Source organism: Leishmania donovani, chromosome 31, assembly GCF_000227135.1.
Source record: "Leishmania donovani BPK282A1 complete genome, chromosome 31".
Taxonomy (NCBI): Eukaryota; Euglenozoa; class Kinetoplastea; order Trypanosomatida; family Trypanosomatidae; genus Leishmania; species Leishmania donovani.
The window spans coordinates 1200243-1212916 of record NC_018258.1 but is presented as its reverse complement, the minus strand read 5'-3'; the positions used below and the strand labels follow the sequence as shown (position 1 = coordinate 1212916).

The 12674-nt window shown below is 57.0% G+C and overlaps 2 protein-coding genes across 2 annotated transcripts; both read left to right on the top strand.

The window, feature by feature from the left end:
- Positions 1-1596: 1596 nt before the first annotated feature.
- LDBPK_312480 (hypothetical protein, unknown function) lies at positions 1597-5277 on the top strand (the record flags this gene model as incomplete). Its single annotated transcript, XM_003863287.1, has 1 exon — positions 1597-5277. One exon carries the CDS (start codon positions 1597-1599, stop codon positions 5275-5277), a length of 3681 nt encoding a protein of 1226 aa, XP_003863335.1.
- A 2002-nt stretch (positions 5278-7279) lies between these two features.
- On the top strand, positions 7280-8635 carry LDBPK_312470 (zinc transporter-like protein; the record flags this gene model as incomplete). The annotated part of the gene is made up of 1 exon (XM_003863286.1): positions 7280-8635. One exon carries the CDS (start codon positions 7280-7282, stop codon positions 8633-8635), a length of 1356 nt encoding a protein of 451 aa, XP_003863334.1.
- Between the last annotated feature and the right edge of the window lie 4039 nt (positions 8636-12674).

The window sequence follows — 12674 nt, the reverse complement described above, 5'->3', positions numbered from 1 at the left end:
ACCTTGAATCGCCTCTTTATGGCTGCTCACCGCTTTATTTGCTTCTTTCTTTACCCCGTTGCTGAGAGGCACGTGTGCGCGTATATGCGGCGGGAAGCAGCTTTCTTCCCTCGCCCTCCCTCCGCGTATGTGCCCTGTCATGTTGTTCCATCTGCGTTCCTGCTGGCTGTGCGTTGAGTTCTCTCTCTGTGTATGGAGCGGCAACCTGGCTTTGGCGGAAAGGAAAAGGAATCGACGAAAGGGGAGCCGTAAACTCCCCACTTCTGTACATATATATATATATACATATACATACGCATATATATAGAGAGAGAACGCGAGAAAAGAAAACATTCATCCACGTCGCCGCGTGTATGTACAGCATCGTCGGCATCACGGGGAGTAATGCCGCGTCCTATCTGCATCCTCAGTGCGACGTCGCGTGCAATTTTTTGCGCTTCGCGCCACACCGGCGACGGTGTCTCTCCGTGTGGATGTGACGTTAGTATGCATCGGCGCATCTGCTGTTGCTGCGTTCGCAACTCTCCGCTTTCCCCCGCGCCGACGATCGCTTTTTGTTGTTGCGGAGGCAGAAATGAATCTGCGCTCACCGGCGTTGGTGATGCGCAGGAAACTGGTAGCAGGAACGCACCACGCTCTGAACGAGGCAACGATGTCTTTCTCGAGTAGCCACTCTTCCGTCGCATCCTTTCCATTTTTTTTTCCGCCTTGCATCCAAATCCGTCGCGAATGTCTCATATCGTTTCCGATCTCTCTTCGCATTGTCTCCAACGCGTGTGCGTGTCGCACAGCGTGCGCAGAGGCCTGTGAGCACTCCTGTCTCTACTGGCAGACAGCTCTTCTTTTTGTGGTGTCACTTTTCACAGATAACGAAACCGAACAGCTACCTTTTGGACGTTCTGCGCTGAAAAATTCGGTCGAGTCTATTTTTCCCTGTGTGTGCCGGGGTACCTCGTTTTCTGTTCTGTATGGCGCTGAGCCGCCATCGTTGTCTGTGCTTTCCGTGCATGAGTGGCACACAAGCATCCCCTCCGGTGCGCTCAACGCCACCCTCTCGCATTCACACGCACTTCTCTCTTCTTCCTCTTTTTTTTTGTTTTTTTTTTTTCATCATCGATTTTGGCGGGTTTTCGGTGGCCGTACCATCGCGTTTGCTTGAGTATCGCTCTACTTCTCGCCGTTGTGCTGGCGTGTTGAAGGCGCCGACGAGGACCACATCTACGTCTTTTGATGGCCTCTCCTGCTGCTGCACATTCTCCGACACACATCACGCTGTTTTCACTTCGTTTTTCTTTGTTTGCTGCTATCTCGTCGTCCTTGTGTGGTGGCGTTTGTGCCTGGATCTTGCTTCTTTCCTTCGGACGCTCTCACACTAAGTCATTGACGCCGGCACTTTCCTGAGTGATCCTCCCCCACCTCGCCCTGCCCCTGCCCTGTTCCCCCTCCCCCCTCTTGCCTGACTCGTCTCGACTTTCCCGTTGCGGCAGGGTCAGCAGATCAACGGAGGCACAGCGTGCGAGTGCTGTCTAAGCTACAGAAAACCAGCCGACGTTCTCCCTCTGTGTTTCGCCGCATCTACTTCTCGTTTTCTAGTGAATGCAAGCGACCTCCGCGGCGGATGCTGGGCCGCCGCGCGCATCACGCAGGTACCACGTCCTATTTTGGCCACATGTTGTGAGTACGCCGACCTCTGACCTCAGTGGCACCGGCGATGGCAACCGAGACGAGCCCGTTGAGCTCAGCGCTCGACTCAAACTCAAACTTGGCCAGGTGTATCTGCACCTCACGCACCGACCCCGTGAAGCGAATTTGCCGGAGCATCCTGCATCTGCGCCGGCTACTCAGGATGGTGGCGCCAGAGCGAAACACTCATCCTTCGCGCCATCACAACGCTCCTCGAAGCAGAGCCGGTGGCTCCTATTGTCGCTCCCGCCCAGTAGGAGCTCACTGCATCGGCGCCACAGCCCCGTGACATCAGTCGACAAGAAGCACGAGCATGCGGGAGCGCCATCGACGTCGTCGGCCAGTTGTGCTCACCCGCACCTAAAGCAGCACTACACCATTGCATTGACAGAGATCTCGCCCCTTGCCGCACAGTTGCCACTATCGGCGGAGCTGCGCTCGAGCCTGCATCTCAATCGTGTAGACCGGGACGCGGCTACCTACTCGTCCCACTCCACCCCGCGTGCGCCGTTCATGAGTCTCGCCAGCTGGGATTTGTCAGGGGCACCGTCTGCGCTGTCGTCGAACTTCTGCTGTCCTCCCGGCTGCGACCTTTCTGTAACGTCCGCTCGCCCACGGGACAGCAACTTATCTGCACGTCGAGCGTCCAGCAGACGTGCAAAAAGTACAACAGCCACCTACGGACAGTACCTAGATGTGGCGGAGCCGCTGCGCTCAAGCACGCGCACCCTGCCTTCACCGCTGCTCACGGCGTCGAGCAAAGGCACGGGCTGTTGGCAATCGAGTTCCTGCCCTGGCGAAGGCGATGCGACGAGGGGGCACCACTCTCCGTGCACGTGCACATCGCACGCCCCGCGCGGAAAGGGAAGTCGGCTGCTCACGCCGCTCGTCGACAAGGCACCTGCATCTCAGACGCTTCCTATCACGCACCTCAGCAGCTCCAGCTTTGGCAGCTTGACCCCTCCGCAAACGCACGCCGCGAGCTTACGCCTTTTCACCGCAAGCGTTATCCTCGAGTACGAGGAGCTGCTTGGTGTCACGTTCTTCGGTGTCCCGGAGACGGCCGGCGTCGCTAACTGCTCCTCCAGCGACGACGAGGGACATGGGCTGCTAGACAAGGCGAGTAGGAGATTTGGCCACCGTCAGCTGCATGGCACGTTGCTGAGCTCTATCGTGCCACCGAAGCAGAATGCGCGGCGGCCGCAGAGCGCGAGGGCCCCCTCGCCCCACTCCGAGGTGATCAGCGACGATGACCGGGGCGCAGTGACGCCGCTGCACCCGCCACACGGACACCTGCCAACCCCCTGGAAATGCAACCATGTAACCCGGTCACCTGTCTTCGCGCCCACTGCTCATGTGTGCCCGCGAAAGGTGCCGGAGCTGCCCTTCAAGCTCAACCAGGCCCAGACGTGTTGCCTGCGCTTCCTAACCGAGACCGACATGCGTGAGTTCCTGAGCTGCTACATCGAAATGCAGACGTACGTAAAGCAGATGCAAGAGAAGAGCGCAGCCGCCAAGAGATGGGCGGAGGCAGGCGGACGCGACAGTGGTGGTAGGCAGCTGGCCACCTCACGACTGACCGAATGTGACAAAGAGAATTCGGTCAGTAGCGAGTATGAGGTGTATCTGAGAGACAGCACCACGAATTCTCCCGGCTCCCCGTCCACCACGACCTACAATGAGCACTCCCGCCATTCAAAGGCCTTGGGTCCAAGGGGCAGTTCGCTCTCCACCAATATCGTCTTGGATGATCTGCTGAGGGATAGCCAGCCAGCGGCATCGGAGGGGATCGATGGTGGGCAACACGATAACAGCAAGCGCTACGCGGAGTTTAGCGCTCTATCGACTCCAGTTCGGACTACCGTTCGTAGCCATGGTTGGCAAGACTACCTGCGGCGGAAAGTGGACCCTCGCTACGGCATCAGCTATGCCACCGTACCGCTGTTTCTGTGGCACTCGTTTCTTCGGCTCGCGCCGTCGGTGCTCTACACGTGCCAGCGCGGCTTCCTCATTGTGGAGCGTCTTCCAACACCGAGCTCGCCTGACCGCAGCGAGTATGGCAGCCGCAACTCCCGCTGTGCGGAGCTGGAAGCATCAAAAGAGGCTTCAAAGCAGCGCCTAAATGACCTTGTGTGCCGACCGCTCAGCCCAATCGGCGCTGCGCTGGAGGTAGCGCCATCCACGATGCAGCCGCGACAGCGTCAGGCTTCGCCGAGTCCCGAAGGTGTCTCCGAGCGGTGCCCAACACCACTGGTCCCGGTGGCCGCTCCGAAGTCGCTGCCGTCCGCTTCTACGACCAGGTCGAGCTGCGATGACGTGAAGCTCGTTCTCCCCTCTGTCGCCAGTGCCCCGTGCGAGCGCACGGATGAACACATCACCACCTTCAAGGACGTCTTTCTATGTCTGTCAGAGTCCCACCTGCTGTTCATGAACTCATTTGGACACGCCTGGTTCCACTTCAGCTTCGACGAGATCGTCCTGATCACCCACTCCGCCGCGATGGACTCGTTCCCGACGCACCCCTTCCTTCGATTCCGGCTCAAGCCCAGTGAGTGCTTCGATACACCCACATTTGTTCTCATGTTTATCTTGCTTCCAGATGTACCTCACCACGTGCAACTCGCAAGTGCTAGCGCCTCGCTGCGCCCACCAGAAGCCGAGCCAGTGGCGCAGCGTGGCTCTGCGCGATCGACGTCGTCTCCGTCAGTGAGCGCACAGAGAGCAACAGCCTGGGCTAGTGACCAGGCCCCGCGCGAATCCGTCGCCGTGGCCGACCACTGCGTGAGCCTCGTGGAGGCCGAAGAGAAGGAGCGGCTTCTGTGCCGCCACAAAGCGCTGCTCGACATTTTCGAAACGGTCTGCCCACGGCCGGTGGAGCGGTGCACCTTCACGGAGCTGATGTGCGGCGAGAGCAGCAAGGCACACCGCGCACGCTTGAGGCAACTACTCTTACGCGCTTCGACCGGGGTGTCCGGATTTCCTCTGGCCGACAATTCCTCCGATGTGTACGCGGGCGCTTCCTCGTGGATGGCGCAGCAGCACAGCACAACTCCGATTCTCTGTGTGAAGCTGACTGCAGGAGACATTAGCGTTGCGGATCCTGACGCGCGGCGATCGGAGGGGGCGCATCCCCCAGCCAATCAGCCGCCACTTGCCTCATCGAGGTCGTCCAGTGCCCGACAGGCACGGGATTCGCGGCGGCGGTTGTCGCCGCCACACAGGGCACCGGACGGATCTCGAACAAGCGCCTTTGCCGGCCCGACGCTTCGCTGGGGTCGCGACGATCCCGGCATAGTGTTAAAGGATGCGGGGCACGACATGGACTTTTCGTTTGAGCGGGCCACCCGCACCATGCCGCTGTTGGCATGCAAGGAGACGGTGTCGCAAGGCTACAGCGCGTCTTCACAGGCTTTCCAGCCGCACGGTCTCTACCCGACTCGCTGCGGTTCAGGATCAGCTAAAGCGAAGCAGAAGAACGAGGATGGGGGTGCCAAGGGCAGCAGCCTTGGGGGCGCAGAGGACATGTACATTCCAATGGCACCCAAGAAGCGGCGCAGTAGCATTGTGCGCTGTGTTTCCATGAAGGAGCTGTAGCGGCGGAGTGTTTGCGCGTCGTCTGGCAGCACACAGGCACGCACGTCTGTTTCGATCGCAGATGATGAAGTACGCGCCACGCTCTCTCTCTCCAGCAAGAGCTCGAAGCGCGCCCCGTTGGCGAATGCCGCTGTGGTCCGCGAGTTTGTGTCACACCCCTTTTGTGTTCAGTTCAGATATGCTGTAAAAGGCGGTAAAGGGTGCATTCTAACCCTTCCCTTCAACGTCCAACCACATACGCACACACACACACACCGGATGTGCTTCCGCATTCTTTTCGTTCGCGATGTCCATTCAACGTGCCAAGTACTTTGCGTGCAGCTAGGGGAGGTTGAGGTGCGCTTGATGCTCTCTTTCTGCCGTGCCTGCGCTGTGCCTGAAGCTCCTTGTCTTCCTTTGTGAATTTTATTCCCTCTGCGCTGGCCGCGCACGCAGCAGAGATCATGGTTTGCGACATTGTGATTCCGTCGCTTTCTCTTGGTGTGCTTGCGCTTGTTTTTAAAGTTTTTTTTTCGTTGTGTGCCACTGCCGCTGCGCACGAATGATGGCGCGGTGTCTATTCCAGGAACTAACGAGCTCCCTTCTTTCCGAGCCAGAGCGTGATAAAGCACGCCCGTAAAGTCCTGCGTTCTGTTTTATACGACAGTGGCGCATTATGCGCGCACATGTCTTCGTCACTCGCCTTTTCCTCAAACCTATTGCGTGCTTCTCCATGTTTCACGGACGATTACTCGTGCAGGTTATTCGATGTTTTCTAAACGTTTTTTTTTCAGTGTGCCCATTTCCCTGTCGCACAACTTGAGCCCAAAACGCCACTATACCCGTCTGACCTGTCACCAAGCCCCACAGCCCCCCATCTGCGTGGTGCGATGGCAGCGGTAGACGCGCGCTACAGCAGATGCGCCGGCTCCGTTATCTCATCGAACGGTCCCTGCCGCATACTCTACCTCTCCGTGCGCCTCAGAGCCGCTCCCACTGTGCCGGCCGCCACCCCTGGCGCATCCCCCTCCTCGGGGTGACACGCCGGCTCCGCACACCAGCACGCAGCGCGAGGGCGGGGCGTGGGGTACACTCGAGTTCCCCTGACACTTCGCGCATCATATAAGTGAGAGAAACGCGTGCACGGTCGCCGGCCCCGCCGACGCCACGTCAGCCAGGACCTGAACGCCAACATCAGCAGCGATACATCGCTCTGGCTCCCCTCCGCACGACGTGGGTCCGGGAAAATCTCGTAACCAGAAGTGGCTCGGCATGGACAGGGATATGGAGGTTGCTGGGCTTCTTCTAAGAGGATGCGGGTACACGACGCCATGTATGCCGCGCACTGAGGTATGCCCCTTTACGCGAGCCCCTCGATGCGTTGAGGCAAAAACAAATCGACAAACCTCACGTGTTGGAGGTTTGCCGCTGGAATTCGAGTGCCGATCATACACGGTGCTGCTGGCAGGACCGAAGGACTCCGTACTCTGACTCTCTCTACTCACATGCAGCTGTTTCTCCTTCGCTTCTTTCGCGTGTCATCGGTGCATTTGAGCAATACACTCACTCCTGCACATACACACAAGAGAACTGCACAACTCGGCTGCACATTCTTTTTTTTCGTGCGTTACGGCTCTGGTCTTCCTGTGCGCGTGTCTTTCGATTGGTTTCGTGGGCTTCTCTTTGTTGCCGTTTTCGACTCTTCTCACCGCGCCTCATCCCCCTCTTCGGCCGTTGCTTCTCCCCAGAAGATTTGCTTTGGCATCTCCGCATTTCTGGTGCCCTTCACCGAGGTATTCAGCTCCCTTCCTGTCTCCGCCGCCGCCGCCTCCCTCTCTCCCTCGCCCTCCTTCTCTGTGTGCTGCATCGCTGTCTTCGTAGGATTGATGAGTTGCTGTCGCCGCGTCACTCCCCAACGAGTTCTGAGCTGCTTGATCCACTGACAGGTACCTCTGCCGCTGTGAACACTTCGAAATCTATCTGTATCTCTACATATATACACTTGCTATTGGGTCCTGTGACGATGTCACCTGAGCAACCGAGAGAGACGACGGGGTTGACGGTGGCCCCTGCCGGTCCGGCGGCGACCAACTACCACACTGCGTCTAATACGGTGCACGTCACGGTTGCCGAAGAGCGCACGATCGATGAGGCGCTGTCCGTCGTCAATGCCCGCCGCGAGTCGGAGAAGAAGGTTCTCCTGGGCGCCCTCATTTTCTGCTTTGTCTTTATGATCGTCGAGTTTGCCAGCGGTGTGATTGCCCACTCGCTGGCCCTACTCACGGACGCCATCCACTTGTTGACCGATGTCGGGTCCTATGCGCTGAGTATTGGTGCCCTTGTCGCAGCTGGGCGTGCGGCGTGCGGCCGCTACAGCTACGGCTGGCACCGGGCTGAGGTGATTGGCACCCTCATCTCTGTCTTTTCGATCTGGGCGTTGGTGACCTGGATTGTCATTGAGGCAGGGTACCGCACCTACGACATGTACATGTGCAGTCGCGTACCGGCGCAAGCTTCCGCTGGCGCAGTGAAGGCTCGCGAGTGTCAAGCAGTGGACTCGCGTCTCATGATTTTAGTTGGTGTGCTTGGCATGCTGGTGAACGTTGTGTGTGCCTCCATCCTCTACTTTGGCGGCTCTCACGGCCACAGCCACTTCGGCTCCTCGCACGGGCACAGCCACGGCGAGAGTGAGATGCACGACCATGATCACAGTCATAGAGACCTTCACGAGGGCGGCCACGGACACAACCACGCACACGACGACCGTCACGATCACGGGCACGACCATGGACACGGTCACGGATATCTAGCGGAAAGCGGTGGCGGCATTGGCAGCCACAAGGGTTTTGCCGTGCACGCCGCTATCCTGCATGCCATGGGCGACTGCGTCCAATCCATCGGTGTCATTTTCGCTGGTAGTTTCATCTACTTCAGCAACTTAGCCTACTACGGCAATCACACGTACGAGCACTCCCTCTTCAACCTTGCCGACCCGTTCTGCTCCGTCATGTTCGCTCTCATCACGCTGAGCATGACCAAGGCGCTGCTGATGGACCTGCTTAGTATTCTGATGGAGAGCACGCCGGCAAGCGTCGACTACTATGCACTGGAGACGGCGCTCCAGCAGATCGACGGTGTCGCCAGTGTGCACGACCTGCACGTATGGTCCCTATCTGCCGAGTACGTCTCCCTCTCGGTGCACCTGGTGGCGGACAATGCCGCCGAGGCGCTGCAAAAGGCGCAGCACATCTGCAAGGAGCACTTTGGCATTGGCCACACCACCATTCAGATCGACTCAGTGGCTGTCGGCACAGCCGGGTGCGCCAGCGCCTGCGCTTCGCCGACTGCGCATGATGAGATTTTGAGCCACTACATGTGAGGTACCGACGGCTTTCTGTGGCTGAGATGTGGCCTGTCAAGGCACCACTCTTCGCTACCCTCCTCTCCAACGAACGCCGTGTTGCGCGTTCCTCAGCGGATGAAACGGTGCGTCTGTGCCCGTATGTGTAACACAAGCTTCCCTCGAGTGAAGGAAGAAGGCAAGGCGAAAAGGAAGTCGGATAAAGTATGCGGCGTGCGGCACACGAGAGTAGGCTATAAACCAACTAACAGGATCCACAACACGGCGGCCGTGAGCTGCGATGGGGATGGGCGCGAATGAGGCGCGTGAGAGGAGGCTTCTCTGCGCCTATGTGCTCTTCGTTTTTCCACGTATGTGTGTGTTTGTGCCTCGGCTTTGTATCTTGCACAAACGTGCGCGAGGCGGCGCAGGCAATTTGAATAGCATCGCTTGCGGCAGTCTGCAACATCGGGTTTGTATGATTTTTTCTTTTTTTTTTACATTTGCCGCGTTTTGTGCTCTGTGCCTGCCTGTCTCACAGAGTAAAGACTCAGCTCATTCTTTGTCTGTGCCCATGGGATGCGCTGGCTCATGACACTTTTCTTTTCCGTATTTTCCTGCCTTCCCTTCGCTGTGAGTCGCCTTCTCTTCCTCTCTTCACGCCGCCGCCCTGGCGGTTTGCCTATAACCGTCGCCCTCTCGCCCTCTTTCTCTTTCTCGCCGCTACATCTTGCACCTTTCTGCTCCTCCAGCGGACTGGAGCGCGTGGCGACACCGGCTGTCGCTCTCGTGGCTCGCACAGAGTCTGAAGTGGGCAGAGAAGCGGAAGAGCCACACGGAAATGTGCGCGAAAAAGAAAAAGAACATTGACGGTCTCCTTTTCCCAGCTGTGCTCGCGCTTGCGTGATCTGGCATGCGTGCGTCCGGGTATGCGGGGGCATCGATTGTCGGTTCGCTTCCCCCGCACAGGATCATTGTGCGCCGCTCGGTACAAAGTCCCCGCCGTCACAGCGGGCCACGTCTGTCGGCGCCTCGCGACGAACACTCAGGCACGGATTCAAAATCAGCTCTTGCACACGTGTAGGCAGTAATGCGATTTACCTCTTGCGACGTCCGCGTGCCTCATCCAGTTTAGCTCTTTGGCTTGGGAATTTTTTTTCTTTCGAGGCGGGCGCACCGGCACTTCTGTTTTTCTGTCGTGTGGACGTCCCCCTCCCCTCTCCTTCCGCCTCATCGTTTTCTTTTTTTTTTCGTTCGCTCTTTATGTCCGCGTTTGCAGCGTGCTAAAACGTTAACATCACCGAGTTGTGTGCATTCAAGTGCTAGGTGTGTGCCGATGCGTACGTATGTGTGAATGTATATACATATATGTCTGTGTCGCGTAGAGGATACCCCTCTGTCACGGCGTCCTTGTCGTCGCCGTGCTCGTTTCTTTTCATTGCTTCTTTCTACATGGTGCGAGAGGCACCCCGCTCCGTTGCGCAGAGCATTCAATTTTCCTTTTCGCTGTTCGCGTACTCTTCATGGGACGTCGTGTGGATCTCTGCGCATACGGGTGGGTGTCTTCCTACACATGAAAGATGCGAATAAAGTTGCAGATACGGCGCGGCCGTCAATCTTTAGGTTTCCAGCAAACGAGAGGAGGTTTCAGCCGCGCAGCCAAAGACTCTGCGCATGCGTGCGAGTGACTACTGCCCTTGATGCTCACGCGTTTTTCTTCGTGAATGTAGGGCATGGTGGGTCTGACGCATTTGTAGTGCGACGGTGCGGAAACGTACTTGGCTGCTCTGCTGCTTGATGCGCAGCACCAGCTGCGCGAAGGAGTGCGATCCCTCTTCATTTTTTTTATCTTCGTAGAGCGTGTGTTCACAGTAATCGGTTTTAGTTGTGTGGGCTCTTGGCTCTCCGCTGTCGCACATGAATGTGTTCGGTGCGCTGCAGAATGGAGGTGAGCAGAAGCAAAGAGCGTGTGCGTGTGTATATAAATAGATGGATTCTAAGGGAAGTCTCTGTGTGCCGGATGCGGGCGCATATGTCCATGTATAGCATATACCTGTGGCACGCCACGTGCCTGTGTATTTACGTATTCATGCGTGTGTGCGTTAAAATATCCTCTGTTTGTGGGCCGGCCCAGGCGGTGCGGCGCACGCACTTCGATCCGCGAAAGAAAAAGACGAAACGAAAAGAAAAGAGGCCAGTGGACGCTGTGTGTGTGCGTGTCGCTCCGTTCACGCAGACTAGTCTGGGGAGAAGAGACCAACCTGCGCGTCGCATGAGAATCCGCTTGACGCTATGTGAGGGCCACTTGCATCCGGCTTGACCACTGAGTTGCGCCCACTGCGTCTTGGGGGCACGCATATCTGACGGTGGCCCGAACTATGTCCCAGTGCTCCCTCCCACCGCTTCAAGAGTCTGCCCTTCGTAACCTTGGGCACCTGACGCACATGTGCGCCAACGATGTCCTCCCCTATTCCACCGCCTCCGCTGCGCATGTCCACCCACCGTCACTCTGCGCTCTTTTTCCGCCAATCCGTTGCTTCTTCCCTCTACTGCACAGAGAACCAGCAACGCAACTTCCATCAGCTGAGCACCGCGCACGCTCAAGGGAGTTCTCACGTGTGTGTGTGCGTGCCGCGCTTCCTCTCTACCCATCTCCCGGCCGGCCGGCCCGCTCGCCCGCCCCCTGTTCGTTCCCCTCCCTTGTCTGCGCGTCTGTCCCGTGTCGTTTATTCCTTTGCTGTTTCATTACGTCTTTTCGGTTTGTGCCTGCCAAGAACACCGCACCCGGTTGTCTGGGCCGCGCCCGTTTCGGCTCGTCTCTCTCTCTCTCTGTGTGTGTGTCTGTCTTTGGCCTGCCATCCCCCTCTCGATACACATACACACACGCACACACACACATATACACATATATATATGTATATGTGTATGTGTATGTGTATGTGTATGTGTGTATTTCAGCGCCATCGCCACGCACGATAATTCGGGTTGTCCCAAAGCGCGACCCACGCCCTCTTCCAGGGGTGGGGGAGACGAGCACCAGCAACCGAACCTCAAAAAGGAGTCCGATCGCTGGAGTGTGGCTCTCCGCCGTTTTTCGAGCGAACCACGGGCTCACTTCTACTCGCACCCCTGCACCGTAAAGAGTGGTGTGCGCAGGAGGAGTGTTGGGGGGGGGGGGACTTTGCTGCTCACTATTATTATTATTTTTTGGATTTCGCTTGGTCAACAGCCGCGGCCGACGACGCGTGTCGGTCTTTGTTTGCTGTCGTCGCCGTGTATTATCAGTTCCAGTAGATTTCTTTGTTTTGCTTACTCGGCACTGTTGTACTCCTCTGTCGTACTTTGTTGTCAAACATCTCGCTGCACACTTGTGTGTGTGTGTGGTCTCGTTGTTTCGCGTGTCTGCCGTAGTCGATCTTCTGTTTGCGCGTTCACTATTTCCTTGCGCTATCCACATACATGTATATATACATACACATATACATGTACCTCTATCTGTGTACATACATGTGTGTATATTGAAGCTGCTCTCGTCTGCACGCCGATCACGGCGCGTTACTCTTCCGTTCTTCGCGCCCCCTTTTGTTTTTCCATTTTTGTCCCTTTCCGGGGGCTGGGTATCAGAGAAACGGAACTGCACGTCCTTATTTTTCGCTTTTTTCCCTTTTAGAAGACCGTTATCATATACCTCCCCTCTCACTCCCCCTCCCCCTCCCCCCACACACGCTCAGAAACGATCACACAAACACCGCTTTATCTCTGTTGTCTTTCTTCGCTTATTTTTTCCTTTTGGTTACCCCCCCCCTCTACCTTTTCTGCGTGCTTTTTGTTGTTTGCTTGTATGCTCTCTGTTTTCACTTCTCTCCGTCTTTCCAAGGCCTGTGTAGTGTGCGCGCATCCTCGTTTCCATTTCGGGTTGTTCATCATTGTATTTCGTTTCGTGTTTTCTTGTTTTATTCTTTTTTTTTGTCCATATCATTTGTGCTCTTCCCGTTCAGGACTGGAGAGGCACCTGTGTTCTCGTCGCTGGGGTACGCTTTCCCTGTGTCAGGCCTCGAGGAGGCGTTGCTGTGTCTCT